At 45.4% G+C, this 18215-nt stretch overlaps 3 protein-coding genes across 15 annotated transcripts in view; 1 reads left to right on the top strand and 2 right to left on the bottom strand.

Annotated features, from left to right (window-relative positions):
* Positions 1-11335, bottom strand: part of NFS1 (NFS1 cysteine desulfurase) — a 29635-nt gene extending 18300 nt beyond the window's left edge. Inside the window, exons 1-5 of one of the 4 annotated variants that reach the window (XM_063702232.1) lie at positions 11291-11335; positions 10457-10566; positions 9660-9776; positions 8354-8437; positions 2438-2590 (exon numbers count right to left, since the gene is read on the bottom strand). In XM_063702232.1, coding sequence (XP_063558302.1) covers positions 2438-2590; positions 8354-8437; positions 9660-9776; positions 10457-10483 — 381 coding nt within the window. In that variant the 5' untranslated portion in view covers positions 10484-10566; positions 11291-11335. Of the gene's footprint in view, positions 1-2437; positions 2591-8353; positions 8438-9659; positions 9777-10456; positions 10567-11172 lie in introns of all 4 variants that reach the window. The other 3 variants (XM_031004935.3, XM_063702233.1, XM_031004933.3) reach the window with 3 other exon arrangements.
* Positions 11295-12962, top strand: ROMO1 (reactive oxygen species modulator 1). Of its 2 annotated transcripts, none has more exons than XM_019020199.3 (3): positions 11295-11432; positions 11614-11744; positions 12780-12962. In XM_019020199.3, the coding sequence occupies exons 2-3, from the start codon at positions 11614-11616 to the stop codon at positions 12886-12888; spliced, it is 240 nt and encodes a 79-aa protein (XP_018875744.1). In that variant the 5' UTR covers positions 11295-11432; the 3' UTR covers positions 12889-12962. The 2 variants fall into 2 exon arrangements, with proteins under 2 accessions (XP_018875744.1, XP_018875745.1); XM_019020200.3 differs by having other exon boundaries at positions 11327-11437.
* Positions 12963-15681: 2719 nt separating this feature from the next.
* The window catches only part of RBM39 (RNA binding motif protein 39), a 38613-nt gene continuing 36079 nt past the window's right edge, over positions 15682-18215 (bottom strand). For all 9 annotated transcript variants that reach the window (XM_004062066.5, XM_004062067.5, XM_063702229.1 and 6 more), the window contains 3 exons: positions 17298-17403; positions 16743-16821; positions 15682-16655 (listed from right to left, as the gene is read on the bottom strand). In XM_004062066.5, the coding sequence (XP_004062114.1) occupies positions 16555-16655; positions 16743-16821; positions 17298-17403 (286 nt within the window). In that variant the 3' untranslated portion in view covers positions 15682-16554. The remainder of the gene's footprint in view (positions 16656-16742; positions 16822-17297; positions 17404-18215) is intronic.

Here is an 18215-nt window from a genome sequence, read left to right on the forward strand (position 1 = left end):
GTGGCTTACGTCTATAATCCCAGCACTTTGGGAGGCCAGGGTGGGCAGATCACCATAGGTAAGGAGTTAGAGACTAGCCTGGCCAACATGGTGAATCCCTGACTCTACTAATAATACAAAAAAATTAGCTGGGCGTGGTGGTGGCACATGCCTGTAATCTCGGCTACTTGAGAGGCTGAGGCAGGAGAATCACTTGAACCCGGGAGGCAGAGGTTGCAACGAGCCAAGATCGTGCCATTGCACTCCAGCCTGGGCGACGAGAGTGAAATTCCATCTCAAGAAAAAAAAAAAATTTAGCCAGGCCAGCTGCAGTGGCTCTTGCCTATAATCCCAGCACTTTGGGGGGCCAAGACGGGTGGATCATTTGAGGTCAGGAGTTTGAGACCAGCCTGGCCAAGATGATAAAACCCTTTCTCTACTAAAAATACAAAAAAATTATCTGGGTGTGGTGGTGTATGCCTGTAGTCCTTGCTGCTCAGTAGGCTAAGGTGGGAGAATCGTTTGAACCCAGGAAGCAGTGGTTTCAGTGAGCCAAGATCGTGCCACTGCATTCCAGCCTGGGAGACAAGGCAATATTCCATCTCAAAAAACAAAACAAAAATAAAAATTTAGCCAGGTGAGGTGAGCCCAGGAGTCTGAGGCCACAGTGAGCTATGAGCCCAGAAGTCTGAGGCCACAGTGAGCTATGACCATACCACTGCACTCCAGCCTGGACAACTCAGCAAGACACTGTCTCCAAAAAAAGAAAGACAGAGGGAGAGAGAGAGAGAGGGAGGGAGGGAGGAAAAGAGGGACGGAGGGAAAAGAGGGAGAAAGGAAGGAAGGGAGGCAGGGAGGGAGGAAGGGAGGGTGGGAGTGAGGGAGGGGAAAGTATAATTCCAGAGACATTATAAGGAAATGGCCATAGATATAAATGTTACTGATTGATGACTGAATGTAAATAAGATGAAAAAGGGAGGAAATAATGAATGATGAGAACACTTTGGAGTTTGGATTGAGGGGTCCATCTACAAACAGCATGTTAGGATTTGTCTAGGAATGCTGATATCCAAAATCTGGTGGATAAGATTCAAGAAAATGACACTTCTTTAGCAGGATGAGAAGCATCAGTGCAGGGAAGGAGGAGGCCAGAGCTTTGCCATGGTGAATGTGAGTCCCTGGCATCCTGCACATGTGGCCAGTGGCTCCCATACAAACCAGAAAACACCAACAAATGCAAGAAACATGTCCTCCAGGCCAGGTACAGTGGCTCATGCCTGTAATCCCAGCACTCTGGGAGTCCGAGATGGGTGGATCACCTGAGGTCAAAAGGTCAAGACCAGCCTGACCAACATGGTGAAACTCTGTCTCTACTAAAAATACAAAAATTAGGGCCAGGCATGGCAGCTCATGCCTGTAATCCCAGCACTTTGGGAGGCCGAGGCAGGTGGATCACGAGGTCAGGAGTTCGAGACCAGCCTGGCCAATATGGTGAAACCCCGTCTCTACTAAAAATATAAAAAATTAGCCAAGTGTGGCCGGGCACGGTGGCTCACGCCTGTAATCCCAGCACTTTGGGAGGCCAAAGTGGGTGGATCACGAGGTCAGAGATAGAGACCATCCTGACTAACATGGTGAAGCCCCGTCTCTACTAAAATACAAAAAAACACTAGCAAGGCGTGGTGGTGCATGCCTGTAATCCCAGCTACTTGGGAGGCCGAGGCAGGGGAGTTGCTTGAACCCGGGGGGCAGAGGTTGCAGTGAGCCAAGATCGCGCCACTGCACTCCAGCCTGGCAATACAGTGAGACTCTGTCTTTAAAAAAAAAAAAAAAAAAAAATTAGCCAGGTGTGGTGGCACGTGCCTGTAGTCCCAGCTACTCAGGAGGCTGAGGCAGGAGAATGACTTGAACCCAGGAGGTGGAGGTTGCAGTGGAGTGCCACTGCACTCCTGCCTAGGTGACAGAATGAGACTCTGCCTCAAAAAAAAAAAAAAATTAACTGGGCCTGGTGGCATGCGTCTGTAATCCCAGCTACTCGGGAGGCTGAGGCAGGAGAATCATTAGAACCCAGGAGGCGGAGGTTGCAGTGAGCCAAGATCGCACCACTGCACTCCAGCCTGAGTTATAAGAGCCAAACTCTGTCTCAAAATAAAAAAAAGAAGTAACAAGTCCTCCAGAGGTTGCAGAGAGCCGAGATCAAGCCACTGCATTCTAGCCTGGGCAAAAGAGTGAGACTCCATCTCAAAAAAAAGAAAAAGAAACAAGTCCTCCAGAGAAAAGGAGGACAGTACACACTCAAGGGGAACATGATCTCGTTCTCTGCCAGGCTTATTTCTCTAAACTTCATCCTAACTGTTAGATCTATTCCTTCAAGCTCCAGCTAGGGCCCAAGAGAGAAATTTACAAGCTTAAGCCAGGCTCCTCCATTTTTGCTCCTCCTGCCAATAGCCACTCCTACCTTTAGGTCAATGATCCCACTCTTCTGCACTGGGAGGTAGGTGACCTGAAAGCCCTCAGCTTCCAGTGAACGGCAGGAGTCCAAGACACATTTGTGTTCTGTCTGGGTGGTAATCAAGTGCTTTTTCCGTGACCTGTAGAATCGGGCCACCCCCTAGAAATTGGTGGTGACAGATGGAAGGAGAACATACTCAGAGAGACAGCAATGACTTCAATCTCATTTGTAAAGGAAAAGTGGGCAAGAACAGTATGCTCCAACACCAGTTCTCTCATACCAACTGAGTATCCTATAATTCAATTCTGAGGCTAACTCTCCAGACTTAGTGAAAACCCCATGGGTTAAGGGCTCAATCGTACAAGACTGCCCCTAGTTCAGATACCAGACATAAGTCCCAGGGGTCTCAAGCTACCCATACTTCTGCCCAGTCAAATACAAATTCAGGGCTTCCCGAAGCCCAGTCAAGTTCAATAATTCACTAGAATAAATCACATTTGTCCAAACCCATAGAATGTACAACACCAGTGAATCCTAATATAAGCTATGGACTTTGGGTGATAATGATGTATCAATATCAGGTCATCAATTGCAACAAATGTACCACTTGATGGAGGATGCTAATAATGGCAGAAGGCTGTGCATACCTGGGGGCAGGGCATATATAGGAAATTTCTATACCTTCCTTTCAATTTTGCTGTGAATCTAAAACTGCTATAAAAAATAAAATCTATTAAAATAATAATAGTATACAGATTAATGTAGGTATTTAAAAATCTGGAGAAATATACAGCAAATTAGCAGTGAAAATGTGTTTAGAGTTGTACTCTATATTATTGGAACTTATGATTCATTCATTTAACCAATATTTAGCACCTCCAGTATCCCAAGTAATTTTCTAGGTGCCAGTGATATAACAGTAAACAAGTCATGAGTAGGTATTACTGTTAATATCACAAGAAACAATAAAGGTACATTTTAAAATTCCTGGAATTTCAACTATTACAAGAAACTAAAAAAAACATTTATTTCATTGAAGAAAAAAAAAAAGCGGCCAGGTGCAGTGCCTCACGACTGTAATCTGAGCACTTTGGGAGGCCGAGGCAGGTGGATCATCTAAGGTCAGGAGTTTGAGACCAGCCTGGCCAACATGGGGAAACCCCATCTCTACTAAAAATTAAAAAATAAGCCAGGCCCGGTGGCACGCACCTGTAATCCCAACTACTCAGGAGGCTGAGGGAGGGGAATCACTTGAAATCAGGAGGCAGAGGTTGCAGTGAGCCAAGAGTGCTATTGCACTCCAGCCTGGGCAACAGAGTGAGACTGCATCTCAAAAAAAAAAAAAAAAAAGAACGCCAGGTGTGGTGGCTCATGCCTGTAATCCCTCCACTTTGGGAGGTTCAGGCAGGTGGATCACGAGGTCAGGAGTTTGAGACCAGCCTGACGAACATGGTGGAACCCCGTCTCTACTAAAAATACAAAAATGGCCAGGCGCGGTGGCTCACACCTGTAATTCCAACACTTTGGGAGGCCGAGAAGGGAGGGTCACCTAAGGTCGGGAGTTCAAGACCAGCCTGACCAACATGGAGAAACTCCGTCTCTACTAAAAAAAATACAAAAATTAGCCAGGCGTGGCAGTACATGCCTGTAATCCCAGATACTCTGGAGGCTGAGGCAGGAGAATCGCTTGAACCCAGGAGTTGGAGGCTGCAGTGAGCCAAGGTCACGCCATTGCACTTCAGCCTGGGCAACAAGAGCAAAACTCTGTCTCAAAAAATAAATAAATAAATAAAAATAAAAATACAAAAATTAGCGAGGTGTGGTGGCACGCACCTGTAATCCCGGCTACTCAGGAGGATGAGGCAGGAGAATCGCTTGAACCTGGGAGGCAGAGGTTGCAGTGAGCCGATATCATGCCCCTACACTCTAGCCTGGGCGACAGGATGAGACTCCATCTCAAAATAAATAAATTAATTAATTAATTAAAAAAAAAAGGGGCTGGATATGGTGGTGGCTAATGCCTATAATCCCACCACTTTGGGAGACTAAGGCAGGAGGATCGCTTGAGCTCAGGAGTTCAAGACCAGCCTGGGCAACATCATCTATACTAAAAAAAAAAAAAAAATTAGCCCGGCGTGGTGGTACACATCTGTAGTCTCAGCTACTCAGGAGGATCACCTGAGCCGAGAAGGTCAAGGCTGCAGTGAGCTGAGATCTGGCTACTGCACTCCAGCCTAGGTGACATCAAGACTCTGTCTCAAAAAACAGAAAAAAGAAGAAAAAATGGGCCAGGAGCAGTGGTTCACACCTGTAATCCCAGCACTTTGGGAGACTGAGGCAGGTGGATCACCTGAGGTCAGAAGTTTGAGACCAGCCTAGTCAACATGGCGAAACCTCGTCTCTACTAAAAATACAAAAATTAGCTGGGCGTGGTAGCAGGCTCCTGTAATCCCAGCTACTCAGGAAGATGAGGCAGGAGAATCGCTTGAACCCTGGAGGCAGAAGTTGTAGTAAGCCAAGATTACGGCACTGCACTCCAGCCTGGGTGACACAGCAAGACTCCCCCTTGGAAAAAAAAAAAAAGAATTAACAGTATCAACTTTGCAGAACAGGATCAGGGACTGGGGTCCTTGGGGAAGGAGAGGAAGATTTACACTTCATTTTATTTTATTTTTGTTTATTTATTTTTTGAGACGGTCTCATTCTGTCACCCAGGCTGGAGTGCAGTGGTGTGGTCTCGGCCCACTGCAACCTCTGCCTCCCGAGTTCAAGCAATTCTCTTGTCTCAGCCTCCCGAGTAGCTGGGACTACGGCCACCACACCCAGCTAATTTTTTGTATTTTTTAGTAGAGATGGTGTTTCGCCATTTTGCCCGGGATGGTCTCGAACTCCTGAGCTCAGACAACCTGCCTGCCTCAGCCTCCCAATGTGCTAAGATCACAGGCTTGACCCACTGCACCCGGCCTACACTTCATTTTAAATCTTTCCATTGGTTTTAAAAAAACACACCATATGTGACAGAATTATTTTTCAAAAATTAAAAACTTGAAAGAAAATGTGCATCTCTCCCCAGAGCTTATAAAAGACTATTACCTTTAACAGCAGAATAAAAAGCCAGGTGCAGTGGCTCAAGCCAGTAATCCCAGAACTTTGGGAGGCAAAGGCAGGAGGATCACATGAGCCCAGGAGTTCAAGACCAGCCTGGGCAACATAATGAGAGCTGCATCTCTACAAAAATTAAAATAACAGGCCGGGCGCGGTGGTTCACACCTGTAAAACCAGCACTTTGGTTGGCCAAGGCAGGCGGATCACAAGGTCAGGAGATCGAGACCATCTTGGCTAACATGGTGAAACCCCATCTCTACTAAAAATAGAAAAATTAGCCAGGCGTGGTGGTGGGAGCCTGTAGTCCCACCTACTCAGGAGGCTGAGGCAGGAGAATGGCGTGAACCCAGGAGGCGGAGCTTGCAGTGAGCTGAGATCACGCCACTGCACTCCAGCCTGGGCGACAGAGCCAGGCTCCATCTCAAAAATAAATAAATTAAGTAATTAAAATAACAAAATTAGACAGGCGTGCTAGTACACGCCTGTAAGCCTAGCTACTTGGGAGGCTAAGATGAGAGGATTGCTTGAGTCCAGGAGTTCAAGGCTCCAGTGAGCTGTGATTGTGCAACTGCACCCCAGCCTAGGTGACAGAGTGAGACCATGTCTTTTTTTTTTTGAGACAGAGTTTCGCCCTTGTTGCTACAGTGCAATGGCGCGATCTCGGCCCACTGCAACTGCAACCTCTGCCTCTTGGGTTCAACTGACTCTCCTGCCTCAGCCTTCCGAGTAGCTAGGACTACAGGGGTGTGCCACCACAACCAGCTAGTTTTTGCATTTTTAGTAGAGACGGGGTTTTACCATGTTGGTCAGGCTGGTCTCGAACTCCTGATCTCAGGTGATCTGCCGGTCTCAGCCTCCCAAAGTGCTGGGATTATAGGTGTAAGCCACTGGGCCCGGCTGAGACCCTGTCTTATAAAAAATAAATACATAAATAAAATAAAAGCAGAATATTAAACCATACAGGACAAAATTATAACTATGTAAAAATGGTCTGTTCATGAGGACAAAGAACATAAATGAGAAACATTTATAATTGATTTATACTCTATTTTATCCTAAAAAGTATTTACATCAGTAAGTAAAAATGGTTCTGGGGCACTTTAGGAGGCCGAGGAGGGCGGATCCCGAGGTCAGGAGATCGAGACCATTCTGGCTAACAGTGAAACCCTGTCTCTACTAAAAATACAAAAAATTAGCCGGGTGTGGTGGAGGGCGCCTGTAGTCCCAGACACTCAGGACGCTGAGGCAGGAGAATGGCGTGAACCCAGGAGGCGGAGCTTGCAGTGAGTCAAGATCGTGCCACTGCACTCCAGCCTGGATGACAGAGTGAGACTCCGTCTAAAAAAAAAAAAAAAGAAAAAATGGTTGTGGGATGGTGATGATAGTTCAAAATGTTACAGTTGTTTATAAAAATTTCATTTAGATGATATTTCACCACCCACCCACCTTATTTTATCTCAGTTACCCATGATGTAGATTTCTTTAACAACTTATAGATTATTTTACTCTATCAATCATGGAGATTAAAAGAAACATCATCACAGGTACTCTTAGCGATCCTTGACCTGTTGGTTTGGAATCTGTGGAGACTTCCAAAGAAAATATTTTCAAAGTTTTGAAAATGCTCTCCATTTCAGAAACCATCTCCACCTTTGGAGGAATCTTCACCCCGACTCTCTGGTCTCTGCAGTCCCAAGGAAGGATGCCTTCCTGCTAACATGATCAGGCAGAGTGCTGATGACCCTGAAGCCCGTCCTAGGCCTCCTACATTCAGGCCAAGGTCAAAGAAACCAACACTGGCAGCACAGTTCAAAGACAAAGATGAGAGCAAGTGGAGCCAGAGTTCAAACTACAGCAAGCCACAATTTCTCAGAGCCTTGGCATTTACTCACATAATCCTGGCAACCAGGCCCAGTGAAATCTGACTATGTTCTATGAAACACCAACGTGACTACTAAAAGTACCTTTTCCTTGCATTAGCACCAAAGATCTTTTATGTACCCAGGACAAAATGACTGATCCCAGAATGGGTGACCATGTGAATGCCTGCAGAGGGCACCACAAAGACAAGCACTTCAAAATGGAGATATCTAAAGAAACAGGAGGAACTTGTTGCAAATAGATCTGATCAGAAAGAAAAAGGAAGGCTGAGAGGAGGGCAGCCCTGAAATCACATATATAACTTGTTGTTACTAGATAAAAAGAATGGAGAAAGGCCGGGTACGGTGGCTCACACCTGTAATCCCAGCACTTTGGGAAGTCGAGATGGGAGGATCATCAGGTCAAGAGATTGAGATCATCCCGGCCAATATGGTGAAACCCCATCTCTACTAAAAATACAAAAATTAGTTGGGCATGGTGGCGGGCACCTGTACTCCCAGCTACTCTGGAGGCTGAGGCAGGAGAATCACTTGAACCTGGGAGGTGGAGTTTGCAGTGAGCTGAGATTGCGCCACTGCACTCCAGCCTGGCGACAGAGTGAGACTCTGTATCAAAAAAAAAAGAAGAATGGAGAAAAGGTTCAATCACCATTATCCACTCTCTGAAGTAACTGCCAGACAAAAAAAAACAAGTGGTTAATGGCCTGAGGGCCACCTCCTTTGCTATCCAACTACCTCACTCAACTCAGACCAACAGCAGCAAAGACTTAAGAAAGAGTAGACTGCAAAGGGTTAAAGGAAGCAACAAATCAGAAAGACTGCAAGCCTTCTCTTCACAATGGGGTGGGGATGGGTAGCTGCGAAGTCCAAATGATGGAGGGACACTATCTCCTAGGTCAGGAAAGCCCACATACACCCTCTGGTTCCCTTCTCTTACCTTAATTGCTATGTTGTTGGATTCAGTAGCACCACTAGTAAAAATGATCTCACGAGGATCAGCTCCAATCAGAGATGCTACTTGCTGCAAGCCAAGAAACAGAGATATATAACATCAGTTCCCCAGGCAGAAATAGAGCTGCAGACACAGGTGGGACAGCCCTGGAGCAAGAAGAGCTCCACTGCATTCCACCAAATTGCCCTGGATGAAGCTCTGCACCTACAAGAATCAGATTCTAGTCATATCCCAGATCCCAGGCTCTTTTCCAGCCCAATGCAAAATAATAACTTTTTTTTTTTTAATGAACTATTGGCCAGGCGTGGTGGGTCACTCCTGTAACCCCAGCACTTTGGGAGGCCGAGGTGGAAAGATCACCTGAGGTCAGGAGTTCGAGACCAACCTGGCCAACATGGTGAAACTCCATTTCTACTAAGAATACAAAAATATTAGGCCGGGCATGGTGGCTCAAGCCTGTAATCCCAGCACTTTGGGAGGCTGAGGCAGGTGGATCACCTGAGGTCGGGAGTTCAAGACCAGCCTGACCAACATGGAGAAACCCCGTCTCTACTAAAAATACAAATTTACCCGGGTGTGGTGGCACATGCCTGTAATCCCAGCTACTTGGAAGGCTGAGGTAGGAGAACTGCTTGAACCCGGGAGGCAGAGGTTGCAGTGAGCCGAGATCGTGCCACTGCACCGCAGCCTGGGTAACAAGAGCAAAACTCTGTCTCAAATAATAGTAAATAAATAAATAAATAAAAATACAAAAATATTAGCTAGGCGTGGTGGCGTGTGCCTGTAATCCCAATTACTTGGGAGGCTGAGGCAGCAGAATCACTTGAACCCGGGAGGCAGAGGTTGCAGTGAGCCAAGATCGTGCGCCACTGCACTCCAGTCTGGGCAACAAATGTGAAAACTCCATCTCATAAAAAAAAAAAAAGAACTATTGAGCTCTTACTATTTATAGTACTTCTTACTTACAGATGTTGTGGTAATAAACACTTTATCAGCATTGTCTTATTTAATCCACCCCGTAACCCTACAGAGTAGAAACTACCACAATCTCCGTTTTAAATGAGGAAAATAAGGCTCAAAGAAATTAGATAACTTGCCCAAGTCATTTAGCCAGGAAATATGGGAACTAATCAAATGCCTGCAGTCAAACTCCAAGGCTGCTCTTTGAATCTCTTCCAGAAAGAATCCAAAACCATTTCTACCTCCATGCACACCTACCAAGAAAGAAATGCCTCCCACAGGCCACTGCCCCTCTTTGACCTTAGAACCTCCTAGACTCCTGTGTACTAACCTGACGAGCACGTTCCATGGCTGCCTCACTCTCCCAGCCATAAGCATGTGTCCGGGAGTGTGGGTTCCCATAGTAGTTGATTAGGTAAGGGAGCATGGCATCAAGCACCCGGGGGTCCTGAACACAACAGAACAGATCATTTTCCTTGAGCGCATCGTCAATTCAGGTCCCACTCCACCCCTCAGACCTGGCCACCCTGCCTTAAGACACTCTCAACCCCTCAGGCACTGCCTGCAGGAGGCCTCAAACATTCTTTTGTTCCCACAAAACTACCCACCAAATATCAACCTAATACACTCCCACTCACAACCCATCCCAACTCGGATTGTTCTGCCTCCCTTCAGGTAGTCTACAAACACTGCCTTGTTCCGACATCTGTTTCTGCTGGTGTTTCCATTCCTGCCAGGTAATGTGATCTATAAGGGGCTGGGACAGGACAGGGCCTAGGCAAACACCCCTGGTCACACAATGGTGAAAACTTGCATTAGTCTTTTAACCCGTTTAATACTTGTCCAAGTTCACACAGTTACTAAGTGGCCGTTCTGCTCATTCCAGAGCCCATGCTTTTAACTACTACTATGGAGCCTGCGCTGAAGTGATCTGACCAAGGTCAATTGCTAGTGAGTAGTAAAGCCAACGCCAGTGGCCTCGAATTTAAGCCTCCCGACTCCTCGCTCAGTGCTTTTTCCAGCACACCTTCACGGCTCTCACTTCTCCAGGGATTCAGCCATTTCTTTGCGTGATCACGCCCATCATTTACTTCCTATAAGCAGCCTTGGGAAAAGCTTCATCCTTACCAGAGGAGTTGTAGCTTGCACATCCATATAGAGAGGTCGCAGCACTGGCCCCGCCTCCGGGGCAGCGGCTGTATCTGCGGGAACCGCAGACTGAGGAGCATGGTCTCCAACTGATAAAAAACGGAACGGAGTAGCCAAGTAAGACCGAAGGCAACTATGAACGCATGGAATCCAAAGGGCAGAAGGAAAAATCTGGCTGGAGGTGAGATAAGTGTAAGGGATACTGAGGTCGAATCTCAATGGAAAGAAAACACCAGATACCTGACACGCTGTAAAAGGAGGTAAGGGAGAGGGAGAGAGGGTTCCTGGAGGGGGTGTTGAGTTGATATTCAAATGGTGTCGTAGGAAGGAAGGCTCTAAAGGGCAAAGACGTTTAGAAGGAACGTGGAGCCAGAGTAGGTGCAGTCCCTTCTGACCGAAGGTAACGGTCTGCACGGGAGCCCGGAGCAGCATCTGTAACTTGGCCAGGAGCGGTCTGAAGGACGCGCCTCCACGGCTCTGGGGGCCTGTCGCGCAGGGTGCGAGGGGTGGTGCGCCGGGGTCAACCGTTCGGGGACCCGCCTAAGAAAGTTTGAGGGATGTGTCATTTGAGAGAAAGGGTCAGAGGGTCTGGGCAGCAGGGTGGACAGGAAGGCTCCGCCTGAATATTCATTCAGTTGCGTCGCCGCGCGGAGGGGACAGGTCCGCGCCTCCCGGAGAGCGGGACCCGAGCGTACCGCGCAGGCGCAGCCCCCGAGTGGGCGCCGCGGGCTTCGGCCCTGGAGCCGCTGTCACCGCCACTGCCGCCCGCCTCCAAGCGGCTCGGAGCAGCATGGTCCCGCTGGCAGAGCCCACCTTCCGAAGCCGCTGCAGTCCTGGGCCCCAGGATCCCGGAAGTGCTGCCCGGCGCTCCGGAAGCGATTCATCGGGCCGCGAGCGCCCTCCCCGTTGTTTTCCGTGAGAGACGTAGAGCTGAGCGACCGAGGCCGCGAGCGAGGTAAGGTAGGCGCCGGGCGACGCGGGGCCGGAACGCGAAGAGGGTGGTGGAGTCGGGCTACCCACTGATTTTCCTTCCCTTACTTCCCCTGAGCCCTTGGGCCCACTTCCCAGCCTACCGCTTCCGTCCCCGCCCGACTCTTGGGCTAGCGCCTGGGCCCACACTTTCCTATCCCCCGCAGATGCCGGTGGCCGTGGGTCCCTACGGACAGTCCCAGCCAAGCTGCTTCGACCGTGTCAAGATGGGCTTCGTGATGGGTTGCGCCGTGGGCATGGCGGCCGGGGCGCTCTTCGGCACCTTTTCCTGTCTCAGGTGAGGGGCGCGGGCGGTGATCTCTGGGCAGGACAACCAGACCTTCCGGCCCTACCCCATTCGGCCTGGAGCCTGAACACAGCCTCCTTCTTTCGACTTCCCTGTCTGTCCCCTCGCGAGCCAGACTCATTCCAAACCACCTTCAATCTGTAAAGTCAGGTTGGAAGCGTCAGTGCTTAAGAATTTGAGCTTTAGAGTCAAAATGCCTTCTGGCCCTTTTCTTACTGGTTCGGTGACTTTAGGCAAGTTGGAGACTGGGTTTCCTTAAGTGTAGAATGAAGACAGTAGCATCTAACTTATAGAGTTGTAAAAATTCGATCAGCACACTTTGCACAGCATCTGGCACATATTAAGTGCTCAGTAACTAGTTACTACTGTTGCTTTTATTTTTTTTTTCCAATTGCGCATAAGGAGAGAAACTCGTTCAGCGGTTTTACTATTCTGGATACAGGATACAGAGATAAAGCAGTTAAACTTTACACTCTAAAGGTCATTTTCACATTTAGAGGCTGTTATTGCCATATCCCTAGATTGTAAATTACCATTTACAGAGCACTTACTCTATGTTAAGCACTGTGCTAAATACTGTAGTTTTCAAAATCCTGTAAATAATGTTGAGATGCCCATTTTACACTCGACACTATGTGTAAATTATAGAGCTGACTCTTGAACCCCAACCTTACTCCAAAATCATTAACACCAAGAAATTAAAAGACAGATGTCTTTATTGGGTCTTAAACTGCAGGCAACACCAGTCCAAAAAGCTGGTTTCTCTATGTATTTTACACTGCATCTGCTGCCTCCCACGAACTGAAGGCAGTTAATACGACATCCACCAGAAAAATACCCTGGAGACCCAGATGGATCTTTTTCCTTCTCATTACCCACCCCAGGTAGTAAGATAGAATATCCAGTAAGTGGTAAATCAGATGTAGGGGTTGCTAGACTAGTGTTAGCAAAAAATTGGAAAGGAGCAGTTAAAACTCTTTCTGATATTTTTGTTACCAAATAGCTCCATCTTGGTTTCCTCCTCAGGATCGGAATGCGGGGTCGAGAGCTGATGGGCGGCATTGGGAAAACCATGATGCAGAGTGGCGGCACCTTTGGCACATTCATGGCCATTGGGATGGGCATCCGATGCTAACCATGGTTGCCCACTACATCTATCCCTTCCCATCAATCCCAGCCCATGTACTAATAAAAGAAAGTCTTTGAGTAGTCAGTGTCCCTCTCTTAAAGGAATATTCTTCTCTCAGCCTATTATCCAGCTTTGCCAAGGATCTTCTGCACTAAAGAGATGGACTAATGTAATGACTAGGGTTAGTATCTCTCTCACAAGGCCTGCCTCTCTTAATCCAAAATTGGAAAACTTGGGAGTGTCTAGTATTTTCCATAGATACTATTCAACTAATTACTCAGTACAACTCTGTGCTTGTTACTACGGTCACCATTTTAAAGGAGAAAAACTACTTCAAAAAATGGATTTATAAGCCGAAATTTCCTCAAGGTCACGCATTGCATTATTTCCAAAGCAATGTTCATCCTGAGGTTGGTTGTTTCCTTGGTCGCCCAGGTTGGAGTGCAGTGGCACGATCTCGGCTTACCGCAACTTCTGCCTCCTGTGTTCAAGCGATTCTCCTGCCTCAGCCTCCCGAGTAGCTGTGATAACAGGCACGCGCCACCATGCCTAGCTAAATTTTGTATTGTTAGGCTGGGCGCGGTGGCTTATGCCTGTAATCCCAGCACTTTGGGAGGCAAAGGCTGGTGGATCACAAGGTCAGGAGATGGAGACCATCTTGGGTAACACGGTGACACCCCGTCTCTACTAAAAATACAAAAACTTAAGCCGGGTGTGTTGACACGCGCCTGTATTCCCAGCTACTCGGGAGGCTGAGGCAGGAGAATCGCTTGAACCCAGAAGGTGGAGGTTGCAGTGAGCTGAGATCGAGCCACTGCACTCCAGCCTGGGCGACAGAGCGAGACTCTGTCTCAAAACAAAAAAAAATCTGTACTCTTAGTAGAGACGGGGTTTCACTGTGTTGGCCAGGCTGGTCTCCAACTCTTGACCTCATGATCCACCCGCCTCCGCCTCCCAGTGTTCACATTTACAGGCATAAGGCACCACGTCCAGCCCGAGGTTGTTTAGATATACCTAGTGGCTTTATCAGAAAAAGCAGAACAGTTCATCCACTGTAAAAAAAAAAAAAAAATAGAAACAGCAACCACTTCTGTAGCTTCTCAACTGGCTAAATTCCAGATGATTTTCTAACCACTCATCAACAATCTGTATAGCTTGCCCTCCACAAAACTTATTAGTTTGATGATAAAAAGCTTCTGTAATGAGGCAGTTGTCCATCTCACCTGCCTAGGCCACGAAGACCCTGGAGTTACTAACCTGCATTGCCCATTAAGCATCTCTTAAACAGAACTTTCAAAGATGGTAGTAATTATTATAAAGATAAAAGAAAACTATATGAACACTTTGGAACACTGACAGGCAGGAGGAAATTAAGGACATTACCAGATTAGTTACAGATTTTCGAACCAGTGGGATGCTGACTCAGGAACTGATTGGACATAAACAGTTTCACTCAGAATGAGCTGTTTTCTATGCACACTATTCAAGTTACTACAACCACATTTCCTCTGAACATTATTTACACACCAAATTTCATTCTGTGGTAGCAACTAAATTTTGGCACAGATGAGATTAACCACTAAAGGCCACATTTGCTGGTCCAGTTCCCTAGAAAGCAATGACGCAACAAATTTGTTAGGAAGACTTGGTTCAAGGGGAAAAACTGATAGCAGGAGATACTTTGGAAAAAGAGAACACTGACGGAGTGTCTCTGCCCCAAAGAACTCTGCAGTCTGGTATTGAAAAGTAAATTTTCAATGAGGCTGGGCGCAGTGGCTCATGCCTGTAATCCCGGCACTTTCGGAGGCCAAGGCGGACAGATCACTTGAGGTCAGTGTGAGACCAGCCAGGCTAACACCGTCTCTGCTAAAAATACAAAAATTAGCTGGGCACGGTGGTGCGCACCTGTCCCAGCTATTCAAGAGACTGAGGTGGGAGAATTGCTTGAACCTGGGAGATGGAGCTGAGATCACATCACTGCACTCCAGCCTGGGCCAAAGAGCAAGAGTCCATCTCAAAAAGAAATTGAACCTTGGGAGTTTCCATACAAATTAAATCACTAGAACAATTATTGGGATAATTAGAGCAAGAGTCCATCTCAAAAAGAAATTGAACCTTGGGAGTTTCCATACAAATTAAATCACTAGAACAATTATTGGGATAAATGTCAAACAAAACGACTGATATGAAATTCTGAATAAGCCTGTAAAACTTGTGCTTCAATGCTAACAAAAAAAAAAAAAAGTTGAACAAATGAGGTAAGGAACTCAGTATTTGAAGATAAGTTAGGAGCAGCATTTCCTACTCAAAAGATTTACCAAGATATAAACAGTTGAAGAGAATTGAGTATAAATGGTGACAGCTTGCTTCCCAACTAGTATGAAAGCTCAAAACCCCTTAATACAGTAATATATGCACCTTATTTAATATATTAATATATAAATCAATTTTGGAAACCAGTTTGAAGTTAAGCCATTTTGTTAAGTATGTATTGTAAATGGTGAAAATTTCTTCACAAATATGCCCAGACAATGCAGGAGACCAAGAATGCCCAGGTTTTAAGGCCAGGCTGTTTACTTTTCTTTTTGGTAAACCCCTCAGTTTTGATACATTCTTCTAAAATACACAGGGCTAGACTCTAATGGAATAAAGGAATTCATGGGGGACAACGTGAGGGCAAGTTTCCGCAGACTCGGAACATTTTCCCCCCAAGAGGCAAGTACTGAATTGAGACTAAAGCTAATTCTATTCTCAAATTTCTGTAACTTTAAAACATTTGAAAAATGAAGATCTCCTGTGGCCTTTTTAAGAGACTTTTATTTGAGTGGTTCTTACAAAGATTGTTGCAATATGAAAGTCATTTGTTTGATAGAAATATCAAGCTGTCTTGTCAAACACACTGAAGTAACCCAAAAATATATTTCAGAGCTCACAGAGCTTAAAAAGAGCAAAGATTATATGCAACCAGACAAAACCTATTTCTGCATTTCCTATTTCTTTCTCAGACTGCTTTGCCTACCAGACTCTCACGTTTAAACATCTTCAGGAAATGCAGGGATCATTTTGTTTGGAATTTTAAGACACACCAGAACACATAGTATTTACAAAGAAACTTTTACAGATACATTAATTGAAAAGATACCATCAAGAAATATTATAATTTTGAAATCTCCCTTTCTTGCCAATTGATCAGAATGCCAGATGAGATGCTAACGAAACAGCCCTTTAGCTGTCTTGTATTTCCATACACTAAATGTGTATTTCAGAAACTGCTCAACCATCAGCCAAATATCAACATTAGTGAAATGTGAAATGTAACCACTGTGTAAAAAGTTAGGCTTCTGAAACATTAAAAACATTACATCCCTGGTCTGCCTTTTTACAGAAAGCACATTTGTTCTCCTAGAGCTATTCCTATAGTTCATTAATTTTCTACATGAACATTTTAAAAGGCAGAACAAGAGAACAGTTTTGTATACAGTGGGATTTACTATTTAGGGAGAATGAGCACACTGCATTCCTGTTAACATTTTTATTTTTTCAAGGTAACAGGAAATTGTATACAAATGACAGTAGATCCTTGCCTCTTTATTTTTATCTAAATAAAAGATAACTCAAGATGAATTCTCAAGAAAGAAAAAAAGCTATATACATAAGGGACTATATCTTCCTTCATCGTCTACTTGGAACCAGTAGTTGTGTTGCTGTCATAGAATCAGGAAACAGGTTGTGGTAAGTTGGAAGAGGTACATATGCTGCTGTTATCATTTTACCTATTAAAAGAAACAGACATGTTGGGTTTAGCATCTTCATTATAGAGCCTTAATAACAATCAGTCAAAAAAATAAATTCAAACTCACCAGCAAACCACCTGCCATGCAATGCATTGACAGCAGCAATAGCTGCAGCAATTGATGGGCACTTCACATACACATTGCCCTACAGAAAAAATGAAAAAAAAGGTAAAGATGTTGCTGTATGCAAAATGGACCCAGGTTATGTTTATTCAAGTTGCCTGTAGAAACCTAGTGCTCTATAACCACAAACTGGTTTACCATAATTGTTCCACTGGCTAATAGGTATACTAGAATTTTATTAAAAAATGACTTCTACTCTCAAATTTGCCGTTTTATCTTTTCTCTATGATTTGTATGCAGCCTAAGAATGAATCAAGATGCCAAGATTTCATGGCAAGCTTTGAGCATTACTAGAAATCCTCTCATGCCCTGATCAAATTGTTACTGATTTTCTTTTATTTTGGAGGGTTTATTTAGCCACTGTATTAAAGCTACTTTCAGGCACACACACAAAAAAACTATAATGGAAGACGGTGACCATAACATGCACCACATATGTGTGAAGATTAAGGTAGAGACGAACAACCTAACATCATTTATAAAAAAAGATGAAAATACCTGAGCTGAATTTTTGTCAACATAAATATGAATAACTCCTCCATGTTTATTACATTCTTCAATCACATCATCCTTAATCTCGGTATCCCATCCCACTTCTTCTTCTCTGTAAGAAAGTATTAAGGACTCTTAAATACTACTGAAACTAACAAACTGTATATATTTACAAATGTATCAAAAAATTTAAATATTCTATGAATTTAAAAAAATACTTTGGAAAAAAAGCACATTGACAGAACGTCTCTGCCCCAAAGAACACTGCAGTCTGGTATTGAAAAATAAATTTTCAATGAGGCCGGGTGCGGTGACTCATGCCTGTAATCCCAGCACTTTGGGAGGCCGAAGTGGGCAGATCACCAGAGGTCAGGAGTTTGAGACCAGCCCGGCCATGATGGAGAAATCCGGTCTCTACTGAAAATACAAAATTTAGCCAGGAGTGGTGGCAGATGCCTGAAATCCCAGCTATTCAGGAGGCTGAAGCAGGAGAATCGCTTGAGCCTAGGAGGCTGAGGTTGCAGTGAGCCAGTATCAAATCCCTGCACGCCAGCCTAGGTGACTCCGTCTCAAAAAAAAAAAAAAAAAAAAGTTAAAAGATATAGATAGGGCTCTGGGGAAAATCAAAGCAAAATAAGATAGAAAATATTGATCCCATCCTACTTTATGACTCTGCATAACTTGAAAGTGACTTTTAAATAGTTAAATGGGCCAGGCGCAGCAGCTCATGCCTGTAATTCCAGCACTTTGGGAGGCTGAGGCGGGCACATCACTTAAGGTCAGGAGTTCAAGACCAGCCTGGCCAACATGGCGAAACCCCAGCTCTACTATAAAAATACAAAAATCAGCCAGGCATCATGGCACACGCCTGTAATCCCAGCACTTTCGGATGCTGAAGCGAGCAGATCACTTAAGGTCAGGAGT

The sequence above is a fragment of the Gorilla gorilla genome, chromosome 21 (genome assembly GCF_029281585.2).
Source record: "Gorilla gorilla gorilla isolate KB3781 chromosome 21, NHGRI_mGorGor1-v2.1_pri, whole genome shotgun sequence".
In the NCBI taxonomy this organism is placed as follows: Eukaryota; Metazoa; Chordata; class Mammalia; order Primates; family Hominidae; genus Gorilla; species Gorilla gorilla.